Source organism: Emys orbicularis, chromosome 4, assembly GCF_028017835.1.
Source record: "Emys orbicularis isolate rEmyOrb1 chromosome 4, rEmyOrb1.hap1, whole genome shotgun sequence".
NCBI lineage: Eukaryota > Metazoa > Chordata > Testudines > Emydidae > Emys > Emys orbicularis.
This window is the reverse complement of record NC_088686.1, coordinates 74,838,601-74,862,582: the sequence shown is the minus strand read 5'-3', so window position 1 is coordinate 74,862,582 and position 23,982 is coordinate 74,838,601. Positions and strand designations below refer to the sequence as shown.

Below are 23,982 nucleotides of genomic sequence, written 5' to 3'. Positions count from 1 at the left end.
TAACACTGTATGAGGAATTGCGCATATTTTTGATACTGTGCTTTGAAGTCTGTAATCAAAGAGAGAAACAGGTTTTTTTTCAAGACAAGAGGGAGGACAGTTATCTCCCTGTCTCTAATGTAAATTGAGCATGGTGATGGCAGAGACAATGGACAGTTCATTTGCATCTGAGATAAACAGGAGGAGCAGGTTAGCGAGGATGTGAAATCAGCATGGGAAGACACTGGAGTCTGAACCCCAGGGGTCCATCCTGACTCTGGTGACAAAGACAATAAATTCTGGGGAATATAAGGAGAAGCAAAAAGACATTTTGATTATCACTGAGGGAACAAAGAGGTTGGTGTTTTTTGCATTTGTGAATGGTGGATCCCCCACCGTGTGGATTGGTGATGCTAAGAAGTGGCTGTAGGTGAGTGTGATGGAGTGTACCAACCCCACACTGGGCCAAAAGGGACGGACCAATCACTGTGGGCCCAGGAGGCCATGCCCCCTTTCCACTGCTACGCATGCTTCAGGTGGAAGAGCCAGATAAAAGGAGGCAGCCCAGCCCAGTCGGGCTGGCTGAGGAGGAGGACCTTAAGAAAAGTAAGCAGTCATGGGGTAAGCAGTCATGGGATAAGAGGGAAAGGCCTCTCATGGATCAGTAACTGGTTAAAAGACAGGAAACAAAAGGTAGGAATAAATGGTCAGTTTTCAGAATGGAGAGAGGTACAGACGCTCCCTGACTTACGCAAGCATTTCATTCCGGAATGCCTTGCGTAAGTAGAATTTTGCCTAAGTTGGGAATGTATACCCAACAATTACGCACGAGGGGGAAAAAAAAAAAAAAGCTTTCGGAACTTTTTCCGTAAGTCCGGATTTGGGTAAGTTCGGTTTGCGTAACCTGGGGAGCGTCTGTAAATAGTGGTGTCCCACAGGGATCTGTACTGGGACCATTGCTGTTCAACATATTCATTAATTATCTGGAAAAAGGGGTAAACAGTGAGGTGGCAATGTTTGAAGATGATACAAAATTACTCAAGATAGATAAGACCAAATCAGACTACGAGGAATTACAAAGGGATCTCACAAAACTGGGTGACTGGGCAACAAAATGGCCAATGAAATTCAATGTTGATAAATGCAAAATAATACATATTGGAAAACATCATCCAAACTATACATACAAAATGATGGAATCTAAATTAGCTGTTACCACTCAAGAAAGAAATATTGGAGTCATTATGGATAGTTCTCTGAAAACATCCGCTCAGTGTGCAGCAGCAGTTAAAAAAGCGAACAATGTTAGGAACCATTAGGAAAGGGATAGCTAATAAGACAGAAAATATCATAATGCCACTATATAAATCCATGTTGTGCCCACACCTCAAATACTGTATGTAGTTCTAGTTGCCCCATCTCAGAAAAGCTATATGAAAAATAGAAAGGGTACAGAGAAGGGCAACAGGCAGGTGTGTATTCTATCTTTTTGGAGACAACTAATTTGGTCATTCCTGTGAGAGTCAAGTGGCAGGCTGGATACTACAGAGGAATACTCTTCTGTGGGTACGGGAACTCTGTGCACCGAGCATTACCTGCAAGGCACAATAAGGGCTGTTGGAATCCTAAGTTTGTTTGGCTGACTAACAGACTGGGGTGGCAGGGAGCTGTCAAACAGGTTAGCATCAACAAATCCCTCTTTTGCTAAAGCAGAGCGATAACAGGGTGGCTTACAGTTCTGGATGCCCTCAGAAAGCACCACAGAAGGACATGAGGGATTCAGGAAGCCCTTCTTTCTTTGTGGCATTAAGAATATTTCCATTTTATTTTCACCCCATTAGGACACTTTTGTGTTCATACGAAATTGCAGGAAATTCAAAGCTCCATGTGAATTTGTATTTGCTCTGCTTCTGCTGAAGGTTAATGCTGTTTAAGGTGTCAACCACTGTGTTGCATCATACAGAAAAGAGAGCTAACTTCTGAGCTAGTCTTTTAATTTCCCTCACACATTACAGAGCTTTACAGACACCAGCAATTAAATATGTGATGGTGTTTAGAGCACTCACTGCTAGACTTTAATCAAGTACTCAATACTGTTTGTCATAAAATGTTGCAGTGTACATTACATGGAGTTCTTGCTTTAATCACTCAATAAATAAATGGAAAGTATTGTGCAGCTCACTCTATTTGTTTGATTCCTTCCTGCCCTTCTTCTCTTTGTTTGTTGTTATATTGCAGGACCTGAATTGGGTGGTGAGTTCCCAGTGCAGGATATGAAAACTGGTGAAGGAGGGCTTCTGCAAGTCACGCTGGAAGGAATTAACCTGAAGTTTATGCATAGTCAGGTAGGAGAGAATCTTCCACAAGAATATGTGAGCATGAAGCTTTTTGCAGCACCTCTGCATCAGTGTGTTTCCTCTTCCCTGCATCACCAAGGGGAAAGGGTAGGATGACAAAGGGGAATATGGCCTATATTCTGTAAATATTGAAATGAGAAATTCTCAGAGTGTAGACATCTATAATACTTTTTTTTTTTTTTTTTTTTTAAAGTAAAAGTAGTTGTAGAGGTGGGTATTAACTTTGTTTCTGGCTGCCAGAATTCTGTAGGTGCACAATGTACTAACTGGTACTCAATGTACTAAAACAGCAACAACAAAAAATAGTAGGTGGTAATCTAAGCTTCCGTAACATATCATGTAGTGAACTCCGACATTCTGATGGCACAATGATTTAGCACTGTGTCTGTAAGATTACGCTAGGTACATTTGCAGGTATTTCAGGTAACTTTCTTCATCATGTTTAATTTTTGTATTTTAAAAATGTGGGAGAGTCTACAGATCCAGACAAGAAAATAGAGTAAGAGAATGACACCCTCTCACATTGAAGAAGATGAGAATAAATTACTGATTCCCCCCCCCCCCTTTACAAATAGCAATCTATCTGTGGGTGTAGAGGAAACACAAATATAATTGTTTTATCATTTTCTTCCCTTTATCTGGATGTTGTTTCATTTGCTTTCTTTAGTCCTTGTTTTTGTTTTTTTGCTTTGTGTTCATGTTTGTTTTGCATATGTCATTAGAGGTGTGCTGTGCTGGACAGTAGAACCATTTTTTAGCGGAGGGTGGTGTGTGTGTGTGTGTGTGTGTGTGTGTGTGTGTGTGTGTGTGTGTGTGTGTGAGAGAGAGAGAGAGAAAAGCTGCTGTCAATCAGTCCCTTGTGCAGTGTGTTACCTTTTCCTCTAATTAAATCTTCCCTCTACTGTTTACCATATAAGCCTTGTTCCTTTACACACTCACTTGCTTTCAAACTGAGGGGAGAGCATCTGCACCCCTCAAGACACAAAATGGAACTATGAAACATAGAAAAAATGCCTATTAACCTTTTGTGTAAACCTGTTTTCTTATAATGGATGACCTTTGAGAATAGGGGAAAGATTATCACCATGAGAGGTTACAAATAGTCTATTAATTGTTATGTTATTAATTCTTGTTTTATTTTCAAACATTTCACTTTCCTAAAAATGGGAAACTCCCATAAATTCCGCCACTTGGGGAAATGCATCACCCTTTAGTTTTTGTTGAAATGAGCCAGACGCCTCCAGGGCAGTCACATGCCTTTTGTATAGCCTTGCACTTACCATTTTTGGGCTGCTAGATAATTAATATTGTATCTGATCTGTTTAAACTTTTCCATTGAGGTCCTGAATAAAAAAGCTTGAACTGCATAATATGAACCTTAACAGCAGACGCTACTGCAATCAATGGAAATTATCTAAGTGGATAAAAAAATGGCGAATTATCCCCTTACAATGCCCTTATTTCCTCTTCCCTGTATCCCTCCGAAAAGAGAAAAATAGAGGGTGATAAAATTTTTGACAAACTAAACTGCAAAAGAGCGCAGGTAAACAAAGTGGTGGGATTAATTTTCTATTCTCTGGATACTTGGTTGTGAGAAGGAGGCAAGTTGCAGGTTTGCTGACAAAAAAATCTCAGGTTTAGTTTCTGGTACTGAGGAATAAATAACCTGGAATCATGTGTTAGAGCTTCTCTGTTATTGGAAACATCATCTGTACTTGAAAATCAATTTACCTTGATTACTCTCAAAATGCGAATTGATCCATTTACAGAAGGCAGCCATAGGTAAGACGGTTTCTAAAAGAGACCTTTTAACTGGCATGATCTTGGGTCCTGTCTGGTGGCCTCCCCTTGCCTTTCTTGGGCAGTTAATGATTTGGGGATTAAATGAAAGTAGTGTGTTACTGGTGGTGTAGTGAAAAGAAGTGCCCAGATACCTTTCTGCATTTTCTGTTTTCCTAGTAGATGCAATATCTCCAGGAAATTTATCTCTAAATCCGCACCAGAGCTTGCAGCTTTGTAAGTACATAGCAACTGAAAAGATCACTGCAGTTCGTTGCTATGCAGTCTTTCAAGAATATCTCTAAGGTGTTGGCAGGACACTTATTCAGGATATGGAGCAATCTTACTCTACATATGTATGTTTCCTGCTTGAAGAAACAAATGTTCTAGGACCTGAGCATACAGCAGATTCCTGATCACCTTCCTGTACCTTCTCCTCAAGCCCACAAGTTGTCTCTCGCCCTGAAAGGACTAACTGCTGTTATGCTTTTCCAGGATGTGGGTGCACATCAAAGAGATTGTTTAATTGTATTGGGCATTAAATGGACTCGTTGCAGTCAGAGAATTTGCTGATTTGCACAAAGCTGGCATCTGTGTCCTAGAACATGGAAAAAAATGATTAGTGTGATCTGTGACCAGGCTCATTTACCTTTTTTGGATGCTTATTTTTTAAAGCAAAGATCAGTCAAAACCAGTTCGGTTTTTCCCCAGTGGGTACCCAACTCACAGTGGCTCTGTGGCATACTGTATGAAATGAATGAACAAACAACAAATCTCGGAATCTTCATGCATGTTTTTTAAAGATGAAATCAGTGCTGCCCAAAGTCATCATCTGGATCAATTTCAACACTGAGTGCACATACCATGTAAAATCTACAAACAGTTCTGTTGCTAAATCTCAATTGCAGTGCTGTCTGGTAGCAGCCCCTCCCCCATTAAGTTTGACTGGTGGATGGTCTAAGAGAAGCAGCATGAGGGTGGGAAGCACATTGCCCCTTGCCTGCCCTCTGCTGGAGGAGGATGCATGGAGGGGCAGAAACCAAGTGGGATGGACCTGGGCCATAAATCGTATGCCAAATTTGGGAGCCAGCCATTTCTTGTCCCCCTTTTTGTTGCATTTAAGGTGTGTTGGTTTTCTCTTTGCTATAATTCAATTGAGTGCCTGAAGGGGTAGCAATGTTGGATATGTCAGAGTTACTAACTCCTTCGTTTCTCTTCCATGCTTTCTCCTCCTGCAAGGAGCGGAAGGTACTCCATCTTCTGCTGTCTTCGCTTCTTAGCATTTTAAGTTGTTTGTTGATTTCTAGCACTGTGGCGAATTTATCTTTTTTAATCTCCCTGTATTTATGTATTGAACTGTAAATGAATTAGTAGTATGTGCTACAGTGTTTCAAGTTATATCAGCCGTGATGGTGTTTCTTTTTGTTTGTTTTTGAATAAAAAGTTGTCTCTCATTGACTAATCTTGTGTTATTTTCCTCCCTGTTTTGTTGTAGGTTTTCATAGAGCTGAATCACATTAAAAAGTGCAATACTGTGCGAGGAGTCTTTGTCCTGGAGGAATTTGGTAATTACATTATTTTGATATTAGGTCTGTACTCACATGGCAGTAACTCAAATTTCCAATCCTCAGTCTCAGAGTTGTGTTCATTAGATCAGTGGTTCTTAACCAGTGGTATGTGTGCCCCTGGGGGTACGCAGAGGTCCTCCAGGGGGTACATCAACTCATCTAGGTATTTGCCTAGTTTTACAGCAGGCTACATAAAAAGCTCTAGTGAAGTCAGTACAAAGTAAAATTTCATACAGACAATTACTTGTTTATACTGCTCTATATACTATACACTGAAATGTAAGTACAGTATTTGTATTCCAATTGATTTATTTTATAATTATATGGTAAAAATTAGAAAGTAAGCAATTTTTCAGTAATAGTGTGCTGTGACACTTGTATTTTTATGTCTGATTTTGTATGCAAGTAGATTATAAGTGAGGTGTACCTTGGGGGTACACAAGACCAACCAGACTCCTGAAAGTAGTCTGGAAAGGTTGACAGCCAGCCACTTCACTAGATGGTAGGCAGTTTCAAAGACAGGGAGAAATATAGATTGCATCTGAGAGACTGTCTGACTGACTAGGAGGATGGGTGTCTTGACACTATCAGAGTAAACTTGTAGATTTTCATAATCATGGCTTGTAGCGTAGATGCACGTTGTCAGTATGCCATTGAAATCACTTTGTGCAGCATGGATAACAGTAATGAGTCAATGAAGTGGGAGGTGCTTAGAAATTATTTCTTCAAAAGTCTCCTCTCCACAGAAGTCATGATCAAATGTGTCATATAATAGTCTGAGAGACAGATTGTTGCTCACAGTGAAATTTCCCCTTTGCTGCTCCAGGCAAGTTTTATTTTTATTTTATTCTGGAAAAAGATGATGTTTCTGGACTACAGTTTAGTCAATGGTTTTATTTTCAGTGTGAGAATTGTGGTGGAGGAGAGAGGTGATGGTAGAGGAACTGGAGAACTAGTGCTATTTGGCCAATGATTGCAGTTAAATATAATCCTCTTAAACCCAGACTGGGCAATATTCAGGAGTTTCCCAATATCAGTGTGATTCATAATATTCTGAACCACTGTCTGAAAAAATAGGGGTCTTTTAAGATTCTGAAGGTTTATAAAACATCTGAACCTTTCACACCCTCTGAAATGGTCCTCTCAAGGATTCCAAGTCTGGAGTGGTTTATTCTTTCATCTGTGGCTGCACATTTGTTTAGATATTCACGGAAATGTGAAACTTTTCTTTTAAAAAGGTTAAATTTACAAATTGATTTCAGTATTTGATCAGTGTTAATTTTTTCTTACATCCATCATTTAAAAGAAATAGTGTCTTGATTTTCAGACATTCTGGTTCTTTTCCACTGCTTTGGATTAAAGGGCACTGACTCATGGATCCTCTTTCCTAATATTCAAAGAAATGTAACTGATACTGGGATCTGGAAGCTTCATGTCCTGATCTTGACTTCTGTACTGCCTCCTTCCTGTTATGATACCAAGTCCTTCAAATGATACCATTGGATGTCATGAATCAGAGTACAATGACTGGAAGGCAATTGAGCCACTGGCTAAGAGACTTGATGTATCACTTCATGAACAGGTTTTTCCCCTTTACCTTTTCTGAAACTATCTTGTCACATCTCAGAACAATGAATGCAACATATGGCAAAGTTTGGGATAGTTTACGGATGCTCCTGGTAAGTGCTGCCTTGAAGGTGAAGATTTCCACGCTGTGTGGTTGCCTATTCCTCTTGTACCATATTTACCCCAAATAGGCAACAAGTTTATTATAGCATTGCTGTTAGCAAACACTTAGGGTTGCAAAATAGTAGTGATAATACATGCACAAAGCTGAGAGATCAGAGCCAATAAAATCTGCTAAAACCATAATGGGTAACTTCCACTACCCAGATATTTAGCTGGTCAAATGTCACAGTTGGCCATCATTGGAGGGACAGTTTGACACACAGTTGCTTCTTCAAATAGCTATTTCTGGAGCATGCACAAGAAGAGTCAACATTTGACTTCATACAAAATAATACAGAGAAGCTGGTTCAAAAAGTAACTATAGTTTTAGCCACTAAGTAATAATGACCATACCATAAATCAATTTCAAGTGCATTGTTGAAAGGATTGTAGTGAAGGTCAGTATTGTGACACTCAACATTAGGAAGGGCAGCTTTAAAGTAAAAAATCAGGAAGCAAGTTAGAAAGAAACTGAAGACAAAAATTAAGAAATTAAATCCTTGCAATCAGCCTAGAAGCTATTTAAGCAACTTGATAAATCACAGAAGGCATTCCTACCCCTGAACAAAGTAGGAAGCAGAAAGACAAGAAAAATGTGCTGTGGTTAAAAGGCAAGGCTCAAGAGGTTAGAATGCTATGCTTTAGTTCAAATTAAACTAATAGAAAGGGACATAATCTATGGCCTGTAAAATGAAAGGTGGAAATTAAGATGGAATTGTAAGATAAAATAGCCAAAAACTCATAGACCAAATAACAGGCAATTCTTTAAATATGTCAGAAGAAGTCTGCAGTGGAGTTAGTGGTCCACCAGATTACCAAGGAGAAAATGAAAGGAAGGTAGACACTGCAGAGAATCTAACCTGCTTTCTTGTACAGAGACCAATAGAAAGATATTTTCCCTAGAGCTACGCTTTTAAAGATAATGAAGATGAGACACTGTTAGACTCTATGCTCAAAAGAGAAATGACGACAAATCACTAGGATAAAATGGTAATATTCAGCCAAGAGTTCTGAAGGAACTTAAAAATTAAGTGAATGAGCTGCTAACAAAACTCTAAATCTTAAAATCAGCTTCTGTGCTTGAGGACTGGAGATGTAGCCATGGTTGTACTTTAACGAAGGGCATGAGGGCTGATCCTGGAAATTCTAGTCCAGTCAGCCTGACTTCATTACCAGGAAATTTAGTTAACTTTAATTGTTTTAGTGGTTTCCAAGCATGGTCTTTTTAGTGGGAATGGAAGAAGTTGAATATCACAAGACAGTAGGAAATTAAAGGCCATTTGTAAAACACCAGGTTAACATGGCAAGGTGGATGTTGGAGATGTGATTTCAGACCAGGGCCCAAGTGAGAGCCACGGGTTGTTGTCCACAAATGGGAACAAAGATTTAAAGGAAGTGAAGAAGTATAGGGCTCTTACCTCTGGAATTTGAGTTACTGCTGTGTATTTGTGCTTTACTTTCTCGTGGCCCCTTCATCGCCGCTGCTATGAAAACCTTCATTCTCCAGCAGGTAAAGTGATGTCCCCTGAAATAGTTCTCTGCTAGTGCCATATATTCTCATTCACAGGGCCAGAGGCTGCAGGATGGTGCTCAGTAACTTATCCCCTTCATCTTCTTAGTTTAACAGTATTGAGTCAATTTTATTGTTAGAAGAAAAAAAATTAGTATGATTTATATACTCTGCAGTGCTAGCACTTTGAGCTCTGAGGGTGTAAACCCAAAGCTTTTCTCTTCTCTCCTTCCTAACCCCACCCTCTCAGGAGTATTTTTTCCCACTGGAGGGCTACAGGGGAGTCATTCATTTGATGAGAGGATGACTTTAGTGAGTGTGAAAGGAGGTGGTTTCTTCCCTAGGTCCTCACCCTGCTGTGTATTTGGGGATCAGGGACATTACAGCTTCCCTTCTCTTCTTCCCTCATGCCACCAGCTCCTTCCAGCTTCCTCTTCCTGCTTTTGAAGAGTATATGAACGATTGTGTGTTATCCAGTGAGAAATAAGATTTGTACATCTGTGTAATCCTATCCCATTTGGCTGTCCACCGCCTCACTCCCCCTTTATCCCCTGGTGACATGGAGTTAATTTGGAACATCTGGTGCCAACGGGTAAGGCAGCTTGGATGTGCACCGCATTCTCTTCCCAGCTCTAGCCACTGGTGTCATGGGCAGTGCAGCCTGGGCGTGCACTTCACCCAGTTTCCAGCCTCTGATGTAGCTGCCTCTGTCCAAGAAAATGGAGAATTTCAAAGGCAAATATTTATTTTATAAACAAAGGCTGCATTTTTCATGGGTCTTTCCAGGGATGTTGATACTGTGATACACTAAGATCAGATCATAGGCATTGATTTTTATTAGAGTCCCTTCTCTTTGAACCAGTCTGCACTGCCTTGTTTTGACTCACTAGAGTATGAGCCCTCTTTCCATATTACCTTTTGTTGTGTCATGTCATAATCACAGGTGACATCTGCATGGCTAGGTTTTGGTGTCCATTTCCCCCCCCAGCTCTTCATGTTGAGCTCATGTTTATATATTTTGCCTGTTACTGTCTTTCTGTCACTAGGTGCTATGCTTTATAAGATATTCACTCCTCCTTCCCCACCTTCCTCTATTAAACTGGTACTTATTTGGTCTGGTCTTGAATAATTTATAATGTTTCTTTAAGATTTTTGTTGTCATACAGAAATTCCAAGGCAGGTTTCAGCCACTTTGAAAGGAAAGGATTCAAAATATAATTGTCTTGTTGTTCCTTTAGTTTAAAAAAATCTAAATTTGCCTTTATGTTCATAGTGCATCATTATACTCCTTGTGCTCTGTTTGTTCCCTATATTGTCTTTCCATGAGATTTGTGCACAGCATCATTCACACAGACTCAGAAGAGTGGGACAGAAGCACAGTGCAGGTGGAACACACTAATGGGAGGGTTGCAGCTTTCAGCGTGGGGCACTTTGGGGTAATGAGAGCAGAGGGTAAAATTTTCCTTTGCTATTCTGTGCTACATTCCTCCTTTATTTGTTAGGGACAGTTCAAGGGAGCAAAGGCTGAGCTTTCCTGGTAACAGATTGCATCTGTGTCATCTACAGCAACTCCTGCTGGTGTTTCCTTTAATACACCTATAAGTCAAATCAAGCCTGATATTTTGAGGGCCATGTGTAACTGAAATCTTGTATGTTGGTAGTTTTGATTAAGTTTGTTCATAAAGCAATGAACATTTTCCTTGAGGTCTCCAGGTAAACTCCAGAGTACAGGTGTTAGACTTAATGAAATAACTTCAATGAACAGTGTCCAAGATACAGCTGGCCTGGAGGAGAAATAGTCTTCCATTCTAGAAGATTGGTTTCTCCACAGTCTAATTCCTATTCTTTTACGGATTTAACTGAATCCCGGGCAGAAATATCCAGTCATTCTTATACAAACTACCACGTAGCACAGGGAAAATTCAGATTTCTAGAGGGTACACTGGGGAGCGAGCAGTTAAAGTAGCAAAGTGGCTTTAAAAGAGATGTTGGTTTAGACTATATGGTTGTGCTGATAAACGGATTTTACCATGTGTTCTGCTAACAGGAATTAATAGCACCAGCAAAGCCAGTGATGAGTCTGAGATACATGAAACACCTACTATTCTTTTTTTCTCAATCAAGGAGCCAAAGAAATGTTTTATGCCATCTTGAGTTACATAATGTGTCATTGCTGGTATTGTCAAAAGATCATGATAGTATAAATATAGGGAAAGAATAGTATCTAGAAGTGAGGAGTAGCGAGGTGCCCTGTTCCTGCACCTGCTGTCTATGTGCCTCCTTCTCCCTTTCCTTTGGGAACATTGTGCTATTTCTTTCACTTTTTCCTCTCGTTTTTTGAACTTTTTGTTTTGTCTCTTACCCGTCCGGTTTTAGTTCCTGAAACTAAAGAAGTGGTGAGCCACAAGTACAAGACACCAATGGTGAGTGAACTGTCTTACCTTCTAGTTCTTTTAGAGGGTATATTTTTAAGTTCTCATACGATGCCCATCACTCTGGTATCTGAGACCACTCTTTTGTCCTGCAGTTCACTGACATCATGCCATGTGGGATGCGGTTCAGACTGTTCCTCCAAATGGAGGTTCTGTGGAAGAGTGTTAGTGGAAAATTTGAGTGAAGACAATAGAAACTGGGATTGCAGGATTATGCAGCCTTATAGCTACAGTGAAACACAACCTTCTCTTTTGTTCTAGCTCTTGTACAAAGGGGCTGTAGCTTGGTGCTTCCTACTTCTATAAAATTAAGGGAGATCCTGAGACAGCATAAAAGGGTCCATTTTAGAGAGAGGTTGGTTAGTGGATTTTTTTTTAATTGATCATATTTGTGCTGTTAAGTGTTGAATTGATGACTCTGCAGACCAAAGTGCCTAATCCACAAAACAGATGAAAGGTGGGTCTAACTTCTGAGCATAAATTGATCTCTAGCTGAGTTCATGAAGAATTCTCTCCTTTTGGTATAATACTGAGCAGTGAGGTACATGAAAGGGATTTTATACCCTCCAACAGGTATTGACTCCTGTCTGAAAAGTATTGATCCCTGTCAGACAAGATACTAGATAGATGGGTTATTGAGCAGTTCCATTGTATCAGTTTTTTTATTCTTAATTGTTGAACACAAGATAGCAGTTAAAAATCTTACTTACCCTTTAATTACATAATATATTTGATGGTCAGCCCTGTATGTGCTTGCAAGTTGGAAACAGAAGTCAAGGATTATCATCAGAACTAACTTGAGGAAGTTAGCTAAACAGAAATTAAAAGGTACGGTGCCAAAAGTGAAATCCCTGCAAGCTGCATGGAATCTTTTTAAAGAAACCATAATAGAGGCTCAACTTAAATGTATATCCCAAATTAAAAAACGTAGTTAAGAGAACCAAAAATGTGCCACCATGGCTAAATAACAAAGTAAAAGAAGCAGTGAGAGACACAAAGGCATCTTTTAAAAAATGGAAGTTAAATCCTAGTAAGGAAAATAGAAAGGAGCATAAACTCTGGCAAATGAAGTGTAAAAATATAATTAGGAAGGCCAAAAAAGAATTTGAAGAACAGTTAGCCAAAGACGAAAAAGTAATAGCAAAATTTTTTTTAAGTACATCAGAAGCAGGAAGCCTGCTAAACAACCAGTGGGGCCACTTGATGATCAAAATGCTAAAGGAACACTCAAGGATGATAAGGCCATTGCAGAGAAACTAAATGAATTCTTTCAATCAATCTTCATGGCTGAGGATGTGAGGGAGATTTCCAAACCTGAGCCATTCTTTTTAGTAACAAATCTGAGGAACTGTATCAGATTGAGGCGTCATTAGAGGAGGTTTTGGAAAAATTGATAAACTAAACAGTAATAAATCACCTGGATTAGATGGTATTCACCCAAGAGTTCTGAAGGAACTCAAATGTGAAATTGCAGAACTAACAACTGTAATTTGTAACCTATCATTTAAATCACCTTCTGTACCAAATGACTGGAGGATAGCTAATGTGATGCCAAATTTTTAAAAGGGCTCCCGAGGTGATCCCAGCAATTACAGGCCAGTATGCCTGACTTCAGTACCAGGCAAACTGGTTGAAACTATAGTAAAGAACAAAACTGTCAGATACATCATTTGTTGGGGAAGAATCAACATGTTTTTTGTAAAGGGAAATCATGCCTCACCAATCTACTAGAATTCTTTGAGGGGGTCAACAAGCATGTGGACAAGGGGGATCCAGTGGACATAGTGTAAAAAATTTAAAATTCTGTACCAAAAAATTAAAAAATCTGCACACAATATTTTAAAATTCTGTAAAATTCTTTAAATTTTATTTGTCAAATAAATTTGGAGGCTTCACCATGACACTGGGGAGTACAAGCCACTGGCTGCAGAGGTGGGAGATCACTGTGCAGCTCCCGTCCGGCACACGGACTCCAGCGGTGAGTCCACTCAGCACCCAACCCTGACATAGCACAAGGACCGAGCCTGCACCAGAAACATCCCAGCGCCCTGCCCTTCCATGCCAGGTGCATCAGGTGTGCAAAGGCAGGCTCAGCAAGGCAGGATCCAAGTGTGGAGGGGCTTAATGTGTGGGGATCTAGGTGTGGGTTGAGATGGTTCTGTGTGGGGCAATCTGGGTGCAGGCGGCTCAGTGGGAGATCTGGGTCTGGGGAGAGATCTGGATGCACAGGGGCTTGTTGGGGGATTCTGGGTGCAACAGTAATGGGACTCTGAAGGGGGGTCCAGATGGTTGGGGCTCAGCAGGGGCGGGAGGGTCTGGGTGTGGGGGGGATAGAGCTCGGCAGGGAGGTCTGGGTGTGGGGGGCTTAGTGGGTGGGTCCAGATGCTGGGGGGGTGGGGATCCAGGTGCAGCTGGTTGGGGCTCAGTGGGGTGAGGATCCGGGTGCGGGTAGCTTGTTGGGGTGGTCAAGGTGCAGGGGAAGTGGGGCTCATCATGAGGGGGTTCTGAGTGTGGGGAGGTGAGGCGGGGGGGTCTGGATGCATGGGGGTTGGGCAGATGGAGGAGCAGCTCCCTGCACAGGGATCCCTCCCCCTGCAGCTGAGGTGCAGGAAGGGGGGGGAGGGAATTTGCAGAGCTTCCTGCAGCTGGCGGAAAAATCTGAGGGTGGGTCTGAGCCGGCCTCGGATGCTGTGTAGGGGAAGAAGTCGTCCCATCCTCCCCAACCCAGTCGGAACTGGCAGCTGAGCCTAGCGCAAGGGTATGAGCCACCAGCCGGGTCTTCCCCAGTCCTGCCCCACAGTGATTTACCTCTCTGCCGGCTGCCCTGGGCACCGAAACGTACTGCTGGGGAGGGTAGCATGACCGCTCTTGTGGCTTCCCTTTGCTTCCCTGTCAGAAAGTCATTTTTCTGCGGTGAAGCAAAGAAATCTGCAGGGGACATAAATTCTGCACATGCACAGAATTCACCCAGGAGTAGTATATTCCGGAACAAAAAAGAGAGTACAGTGGGAAGGAAAAATCAGGTTACATGAAAATGTGTGCTAGTTTATGTAAGTCATTTTATGACATTCTATAGTACAAGAACAATCAAATTTACCTCTTTCATCATAACACCTAGCTCTTATATAGTGTTTTTTAATTTATAGAACTCAAAGTGCTTTACAAAGATAGTATCAGCCCACTTTACAGATAGGGGAAGCAGAGGCACAGCAAGGTGAAGTAACTTGCCCAGGGTCAGCCAGCAGATCACTGGCAAAGCTAGGAATACAACTCTGATCTCTCACACCCCAACCTTCATTGGCTTATACTGCCTCCCATAATGCCAAAAGATGGCTCTTGAATTAAATGGCAACAAACTGAATAATTTAAAACATAATTGCAAATACTTTTTAATGCCATGTACAATTAAACTATGCTGCTTTCTGTCCTAGAATAATGAAGCAAATAGCTCAGTATTAGACATTTATATGAAAAATAATATCTACAGTTACATTAGCTGGGATGAAATTACAAGGGCTAGCAGTCTCTATGTTTCTGGGCATAAAATGATTATAACTGGGAGTAAGGAAGAAATCCCACCACCACCACTGTGATTCAAGGGACAGTACTGGACAATTGGTGTGTTACAGTAATTTTAGATAGCCCCTTTCTTCACCACCAAAGGAGTTCTTGCAGCGCTGTACAGCTTAGCATTGGCACCTGTTAAAGACATGATACAAAGCTAGATGGACCATTGTTCTCTTCTTCTGTGGTATGATTTCCGATGTTCTAATCCTAAAATCCTCTCTCATTTGGTATAATTAACAACTCTTGGATCTTCCCTTTCCACCTCATCACGAGGATAGTGTGGGGTAGCTTGTGCCATTACCTCCCTCCACCCCCATGCTTTTTTTTTTTTTTTCTCTAGCCAGAGCTCTCTATGCTGTTCTGAAAGGTGCACTCTGAAGGAGGAAGAATATACACTGACAGATTTGTATTTACTGTATTTTTGTGAAGCGGTAACTGTCTGGAATCTCATTATCTCCTTTTCTAATATTTTCTAGGCCCATGAGATCTGCTATTCCGTGTTGTGTCTCTTCTCTTATGTGGCTGCTGTTCGTGGGAAAGAGGTAGAAAACAAAAGCAAACCCCCTCGGCCAGTTTCCAGCTGATCACAATATTGGGAAATGCTTGCCCACTAGCACATTGGTGTGTAATACTCCCATTTCTGTTGCTGTTACTGGAGCTCACATTGCTGACTCCAGTTAGAATTTGGTTATTTATGTATGATCCTGCAAGTCCTTCCCCTTAGAAAAAATTAAAACTTTCTTGTTCATTCTCCTGCTGAATTCATTCTTACTGGAGTTTTTACACCAGCTGTGCTTATCAGACAGTTCTGAGCATCAGCATCCAGCTATAACTGAAGATGGCTTGCTCTGGGCAATCCTTTGGAATTCCATTTTCAAGAAGACTAATGCATCTGGAGTTCAGTTGTTTTTGTTTCCAGTGGTACCTGTGTCACAGGTTTCTTCACTTACAGCTGTAGGCCTCTGCTTTCAGATTCTTCAAAAAATATGCACAAAGGAAGCAGCTTGGTCCTGCATGGATCACCTGTTGTTGTTTAACTGTGATAGTTTGTATTTATTTTCCTTCTGTGTTTTCACACTTTACCCACCAATTTGGAGTTCTTGCCATATGGCCCTCAAATCTTTTCAGTAAAGATGAGCAATTTAGCTACCTTAAACTCCTCTGAAATAGCCTACAATTAGATATGGTGCTTTAAGATTGAATGTTAAATGTATAAAACTATGGAATTACTTCTTCTCTGGTGGGCGAAGGATTGCTTGCTTTTAATAATGGATAGGCACCATGGAGGGGAGAAACTTGGAGGCTATGCTTTATGAAATCCCCTTCAAACTGGTATGCATGTAACGTATGTGTTTTTCAAATGGGAAATTAGAGCCACTCCGCTAACATCCCAGGAGTGCAGTTAATTAATATATGCATATTGTGGTAGCTAGAGCAGTTAATCTAAATGTGTAGGAATAAGTAAAGAGAGGTAAAAACTTAGAGAGAGAGAGAGTGCTATTGGCTGAAGCATATGGCAAACTCGTGTAACGTGGGATTATCACTACAATCCCCCTAAAGTACTTCTATTAGAGTCTGCGTACACTGGTTCTGTAGAAAACTTGCAGAAACCCACAAGATTATGCAAAGTGCACTGTGGGGATTCAACTTTTTGTGATGATGGTACTGTAAATGCTGGTTCCAGATTGTTTTTTTAACTACTGCTTCTGTCAAACTGTACATGTATATCTCAGAGTTTTGCAAATACTGTGTAATGAAGCACCCTCAGTTAAAGTATCCATCTCACACCTTATTTTAAGTAGGCTGAGAATGGATGTTTGAACACTGTTTGTTCTTTATGAACTGTACTGGACTCTACCAGGGGAGGGGGGAAAAAAGCCCCTGAAATGCTGGAAGGAGAGAGGATCTAGAGGAAATAATCTTAAATGTAAAATATCTGATGGAGTGCTCTAACACAAGCTGGAGTGCTATCTGATTTGACACAGGCCTCTGAGTAATTGCACCCAGAAATAATCCTGTTTGGCTTAGTCAGGGTATTTACCATTTTGAGTGGAATGCATAAGGAACGGGTGAAGAAATGATGTAAATATTCTAGGACCGTATCTATTTATAGAAGACTGTACAGCTGTCTGAATGTGAAAATAAACTATCATTTAACCACTGATGGCTTTTATCCTCCAATGTTTCTTCCCATTGGTCTATTTGACTCTGAAATGTAATTGTCTATATAAATAATACATAATACGCACATATAAAATAAATTCCATTCTTGAAATAGTGGAAATACTATGTTCTCAAACATGATACAGTGCTAATGTGTGTAGCATTCCAAGTTATTTTTTAATGGTAACTATCTTCTAAAGGGTTTTTTTTAATATAATGGTGTAAAATCAAAGACATTTTTGTCTCCTCCAAGAAAGATTTTAAAGAATATTAATGGTGAACACTGAAATACAGCTAAAAGCCCATTTTCTTCAGTCATTGCCATGACAAGGGGTTCTTTTAGGCATAGAAATAAAATCAGGGTTTACAGGATTATGTCTGATCCTTCCCTAATTAAAAAAGAAGAAATTAACAAATTGTGAGCCTATTGTCCTGACCACTTTGCATTTATATGGTATTCTGTTCCCTCTCCTTTTGTCTGTTTTTCACCAATTTAGATTGTAAACTCTTCAAAGCAAAATTTGTACAATGGTAATCTTAATGGTCCTCTGAGTGCTAATTATCCCCCCTTTAAGTGTGAAATATCCCAGGATTGACTAAACAGAGTGAATTTACCTCAGCCTAGAAGAGTTGTTCCCTTCAGAGCAGTGCTGGGGTTCTATTGAAGGAGCAGGGCAGAATATTTATTGGCAATCTTTCCTGGCGAAATCAGGGATTGTAAATTCCATTCTGCACATAGTTCTTACATGAAACTGAAGTTTGGAGTGAGGCTTGAAAGGGTCTGTAAACCTGCGCTGCTCCTTTTGAATAATCAAAGCCTTTAAAAAGGAGGGCTGGATAAGTATGGTTCTGCAAAGTCATTACAGATGTAAAAGTTCCTTATACATGAGCTATTAATATCAGGTATTGCCTCTGAAGAACTGTATTCTTGGGAGGTTGACCATCAGTAACAAACCAATAAGGTGGGCTGAATAATATTTAATTAAATAAAAACTGGAGTACTCTTCAGAAAAGTATCTGACTTGGTTTCTAATTGGAGGCAGTAATGCTGACTAAGGGAGTGAACTGAGCACATGTATGCTGAAGAAATTGGCTTGAATCTGATGGAGTCAGTCCTAATGCCCTCTTGCACTGCCTGATTGTTGTATGTCTCAGTACAGTATCTATTTATGCAGTGTACGGGTGGTCTTGTGTTCTCACCCCAAACTCCTATCAAATGTGGTTTCTAGTTTCAAGCTCAATAAAGTCGTTAATCTGCTTCTATTTTCCTCCAAACTTCATTCACATCTAGATTTTGTTGCATATATGGTTAAGACCAGGCATCAGTCCATCTCAACATACTATTTGTGTGTGTGTGTGTGTGTGTGTGTGTGTACATACACACGCGCGCACACACACACACACACATATATATATATATATATATATATATATATATATATATATATATATATATATATATATATATATATATATATATATATATATATATACTTGAATACTGTGACTTGGCAGGTGTTCAGCCAACTGTGGGGATTACAGCATGTTCAGCTGTGGGTAAGGCAGCCTCCACTACATGCCTCAGCAATGTTTCCATCATTGAGATATACAGAGCTGCTGCTTGGATGTCTATTAAACAGCATTATTCTCTGTGGTCTCTAGATCATACCAGATTGGTGAGCGCAGTTTTACAGTCATTTTCACCTCTTTTGAAGGTCTCTACTGCTGATTAATCTCACAAGACAAGAGATCAATATAGACAGTTCTTAGCGGGGAAAAAGGTTACTATAGATTACACATATCACTCACCTTTTCCACTTTGTTTAATTTTTGATTGAGGATTACTCAGTGATAAGAGCTCAAAGCTTGTAGGGGCCCCTTCTTCTTATGCCCTTGGAAATCAGCTCAAGCCTTTCTGATTTTAAATAACTTGCAGTAACAGTGTAATACCACTAAGTCTGGCTGAGATATCTATTTTCTGTTATATAAATAGTCATGCAAGCTTTTTACCACTAGGAGGAGCCTGTGCCACATAATGTCCAAGTATTTCAAGGTGGCTGAGATAATATCTTTTGTTGGTGAAAGAGACAAGTTTGTGAGCTACACAGAGCTGCTCTTCAAGTATTTCAATCTAATTAATATTCATATTGAACTGTCCAAAGAATCGTCTCTGTTATTTGCTTTTCCTAGATTTGCCTGTTTTGCTTTACTGCTTTTTTTGCCTCTTTGTTGTTATTCCTTGTCTTGTTATTGTGGAAGGCTTTTGCAAAATGACTATCAAAGCATGCTCTGAAAACACTTAGGCTTGGGATTAGTTTTACCTCATCCAGCCGGTTTTTCAGAAGTGGTCGTTCTTGGCCAAGATCCCTTGATCTCTAGTCCTCACAAGCTTTGTCCTGGACCTTGTTGGTTGCCTGTGGGTTGTGAATAAGGGATTGCTCCTTAAAGACCACATCTTAAAAGATCTGAAGGCCTTAAACACTAAGACCTGGGTGCCTGTGACAGCTGTGGGACAGTGATATGCTGTGTTCTTTGCAGTTTTCCCTAGAAAGAGTGTGGGCTCTCATATTTTGTACGGGCTGCCACTTTTTTAAATTTCCTAGAGATTTTCATGGTGTGTGTGTTATGAAGTTACCCTTTATAACTCAAGTTTGTCTGTAAAGCAAGTTTAAGGGTTATCTCTTAGCCCAACTGCTGTATATGGGATTTTCACTCCATTTAATAGTCGATGACTATATGAGAGATATGACAGGTTCAGTCACAGAGACCCCCTTGGGACTGTCACCTGACATGCTGAAATTACCTCTGAGCTTGTCTTCCGTGCCAGCTTGGGACTCCAAAACCCTGCCTTGTTGAGCCAGACATGCTAGCCTACTGCAACACACACCCAGGTCTGGTCCACGCCCCCAAAGCTGCAGACTTTAACTAAAAACTATTTCCAGCACCCAGACACCCAGCTCCCACTGGGATCCAAACCCCAAATAAATCCGTTTAACTCTGTATAAAGCTTATACAGGGTAAACTCATAAATTGTCCGCCCTCTATAACACTGATAGAGAGATATGCACAGCTGTTTGCTCCCCCACGTATTAATCACTTACTCTGGGTTAATTAATAAACAAAAGTGATATTATTAAGTATAAAAAGTAGGGTTCAAGTGGTTTCAAGTAATAACAGACTGAACAAAGTAAGTCACCAAGCAAAATAAAGCAAAACCACGCAAGTCTAAGCCTAATACATTAAGAAACTGATTACAGATAATATCTCACCATTAGAGATGTTCCAATAAGCTTCTTTCACAGACTAGACTCCTTCCTAGTCTGGGCCCAATCCTTTCCCCTGGTACAGTCCTTGTTAGTTCCAACAGTCATCTTAGGTGGAAAACGGGCTTTCTCATGACTGCATCTCCTTTGTTCTGTTCCACCCCCTTTTATAGCTTTGGCACAAGGTGGGAATATTTTATCTCTCTGGGTCCCCACTCCTCCTCCTAAATGGAAAAGTACCAGATTTAAGATGGATTCCAGTATCAGGTGACACGATCACATGTCCTGTGAGACCCCAACCTCCATTCTTCCTGGGCTAGCCCACACGTACATAGGAAGGTTTGTAAGTAAATGGAGACATGTACAACCAATTGTCCTAGTCAATGAGAGCCATCAAGATTCTAAACCACCATTAATGGCCCACACTTTGTATAATTACAATAGGACATCAGAGTTATACTTCATATTTCTAGCTTCAGATACAAGAATGATACATACATACAAATAGGAGGAATATATTCAGTAGGTTATAACCTTTATGATACCTTACAAAAGACCTTTTGCCTAAAGCATATTCCAGTTACATCTTATTCACTCTCATAAGCATATTTCCATAAAACATATGGAGTGCAACGTCATAAGGGGTTCACGTGCATTTTCTACCAAGCACATACAAATAACCAGATAAGAACTTCTGAAGAAGACAAGGAAGTGACAGTGAAAGGAAAAGGGACTGCTTTTTATTAAGAGCCACTTCAAAACAAACAAAAAAACCCTCCCTCCACCTGACTCTTAGCTTCAACATTAAAACACACACACACTGAAAAAAAGACAACTCCCACTGAAAATTCAATTTTTACTGATTAAAAATTATGCATTTAGGGATCTAGAAGTTGTTGAAGAATTACTGGAGGCCCTAAATCATAGAAGAACTTGATTCCCACCAGAAAGATACCACATCTAACGCCTTGAAGGATTCCTGTGACAGTTAATTGGATTTGAGTAGTTTTAGGTGCAGTTAAGTATTTAAGACTCTCCCTCCAGCCTTTAGCCATCTTAAAGTGACATCTGAACTTAGAACTGGCAGAACCAGCTCTGCAACATACTAAGTGTGTTAATGGTCTGTAAGTTTATCTTCTGCTTATATTCATGACAATGCTTGAAGACTCAGGGATGCTTCACCCTAGTATTGGATATTTTAAAACAAAACTATCACCTCAACAGAAAAAGCAAGAAACAGAACTGTATATACAACAGCGAATGCAACCAAAGTTTCTTACACAATCGCTTCCCTCAAGTAAATGAAACTAAGTATCTGCAGTTAAAGAAAAGTTCCTTCTTTGAGTGCTTGCTTCACCAGTCTTGGGGAGGCATCGCAGCGTGCTGCTGTATCAGCACCAGAGGCACCTGATGGTGCAGAGCCAGGGGAGAGGAGCGGACCGACTCCCCTCTGTCATTCGGCACTGGGGGCCAGCTCTTCTCAAGATGTTTGCAGTGCTGCAAAGATTAACAATACCTGTCTGCTCTAAAAGATGACGGTGCACTCTGCACTGAGGCTGAAGTACTTGGTGCTGACTCTGAGTGCGGCTCCAAAGCTAGTCTTAGAGCTCCCTCCATAAGTAGGACTTCAGTCAGGCAGCTCAGTGCTTCTGGGTTTGAAGTCCTTGCAAATTTGGCAATGGTCCTTCCTGTGAGCTTCTCCATGGCATTTGAGACAGCTTGAGTGCAGTTCGCTCAATGGCATGGACCTGTTGCATGTGGAGCAAGACTTGAATCCTGGCCCCCGGGGCATGCCTCGGTACCAGGACCAAGGACAGCCATGCCTATAGAGTGGGGTTGTCCCACTGTCTAAGCCAGAGGTTCCCAAACTTATTTGGCCTACCGCCCCCTTTTCAGAAAAAAAATTACTCAGCGCCCCCCTGGAAATCTACCTTCTTTAAGCGAACAAACAGAAAGATGCAGTGACAAATTTGCGTTCTTTTATGTATCTATATTTCTACCTACGTCCTACAATATAGTAAAGAAAGATGTTGTTGTAAATAAGACACCTTGAAGCTTGAAATTATAAAATTATTTATTAAAATCAACCATAGTAACATTCGCATTACACACAGAAAATTAAGATAACGAAGGATAATATTAAAATAAAAATTACAAATAACATTAAAAATAATCCTAATGAGAAGGATGAACCTGGTGCGCTGCTATCAATTTATTAATGTTCGGCTCTATTTTTGTCAGCAGCATTCTTAAATCACCGCGATTAGCTATTTGCAGTCGGTTTCTTTTTTTAGTTAACAGATATGTGACCGCACTGAACCCACATTCCACTAAATATGATGAAGGAAATGCAATTAAAAACTTTTGTACTATAGCCCATAATCCAGGATAAAATGTAGGTATCTGCTTTTGCAGCCAGAACTGTTGGTAGCCGTCTTTGAATTTAAATTTCAATTCCTCATTTGTTGTTACTTCTATCAGTTCTTCTTGTAATTTTGGAGATTCTTCTGTGTTTGTACTTGAAAAAGGGTCCAAACCCCAATCGGGTCTGTTCATTTTAAGAATATCTTCAAATCGTTGATTGAAGTCAGAATGGAGAGCCTCCAAGTGCTGACAATAGGTAAGCAAGTCTTCATCATGTTTTTCTACTGTTGATAAATTTGGAAACTGGCTGAATTCTCCTCGTCCTAAATTTCGTTTGTACAGAAGAAGTTATTAAATGTTAATAGTTAACAGTTTTTTTTTTACAATTTCATTCCCCTGTTTTCGTTAATATTGTAATAAAAAATGACAAATATATTGACTGTACACTTCAAATAGTACTGTACCGACACAAGCCTACTACGATTTTATTATTAGTAAGCACTAGAGACACAGAAACGTACGGTAGATATGTAAGAAAATGTATAAAAATACTCACGTGTAAATTGCTGTTTTATTGAAACAACAATAATACAACTTGCTTTGTATGTGATCCGTAATCCGTAAAGATCGAAGGTATCGAATATGAATAAAAAATTTTAAATACTTATTGCACTATTGTTAACTGCTTTTTACACAATTCAGAAACAATCTAAATTAGATTTCATACATGTCGCCTATTTATAGTATCGTATTGTAAACAAGTCATTACACGCACATATTCCTGCCGATGCATGCTGGACTTCCCGACAATGCGTGACATGCTCGCCTGCCAACACTTGCTTGTTAAGAGCTGTTGGCGGACTTGACACCTGATCGGTTATAATTTGTGAATTTATTTGGAAAATAAAGTAATCACTACAACTTTAACTCTGTTACACAACAGATGAAACATGTACGAACGGTTTTTCAAAATTTTCTTATATTCTCTTCTTTCTTTATGCTTCCACCGCCCCCTTATTTTTATTCAACGCCCCCCAATTGCACCCGAGGCTACTACTGCCCCCCTGGATCATTCCAGCGCCCCCCAAGGGGCGGTATCGCCCACTTTGGGAACCTCTGGTCTAAGCTATCTAACTTAATTATAAACTATTTACAACAACTCTAGGTAGAAAAATCACTGAGCCATGATTGCCTAAGCAACCAAAGATTCCAGCAACTGTCACAGGAGGTAAGAAGGAACTAAGGGAGGGTCGGGTCGGCTGGCCTTTATAC

At 40.2% G+C, this 23,982-nt stretch overlaps 1 protein-coding gene across 1 annotated transcript in view; it reads left to right on the top strand.

Annotated features, from left to right (window-relative positions):
- MADD (MAP kinase activating death domain) overlaps window positions 1-15,504 on the top strand; it is a 98,627-nt gene extending 83,123 nt beyond the window's left edge. The window contains exons 33-37 of the mRNA XM_065402368.1: window positions 2,218-2,324; window positions 5,355-5,363; window positions 5,611-5,680; window positions 11,298-11,344; window positions 15,397-15,504. Coding sequence (XP_065258440.1) covers window positions 2,218-2,324; window positions 5,355-5,363; window positions 5,611-5,680; window positions 11,298-11,344; window positions 15,397-15,504 — 341 coding nt within the window. The remainder of the gene's footprint in view (window positions 1-2,217; window positions 2,325-5,354; window positions 5,364-5,610; window positions 5,681-11,297; window positions 11,345-15,396) is intronic.
- The last annotated feature ends 8,478 nt before the right edge of the window (window positions 15,505-23,982 follow it).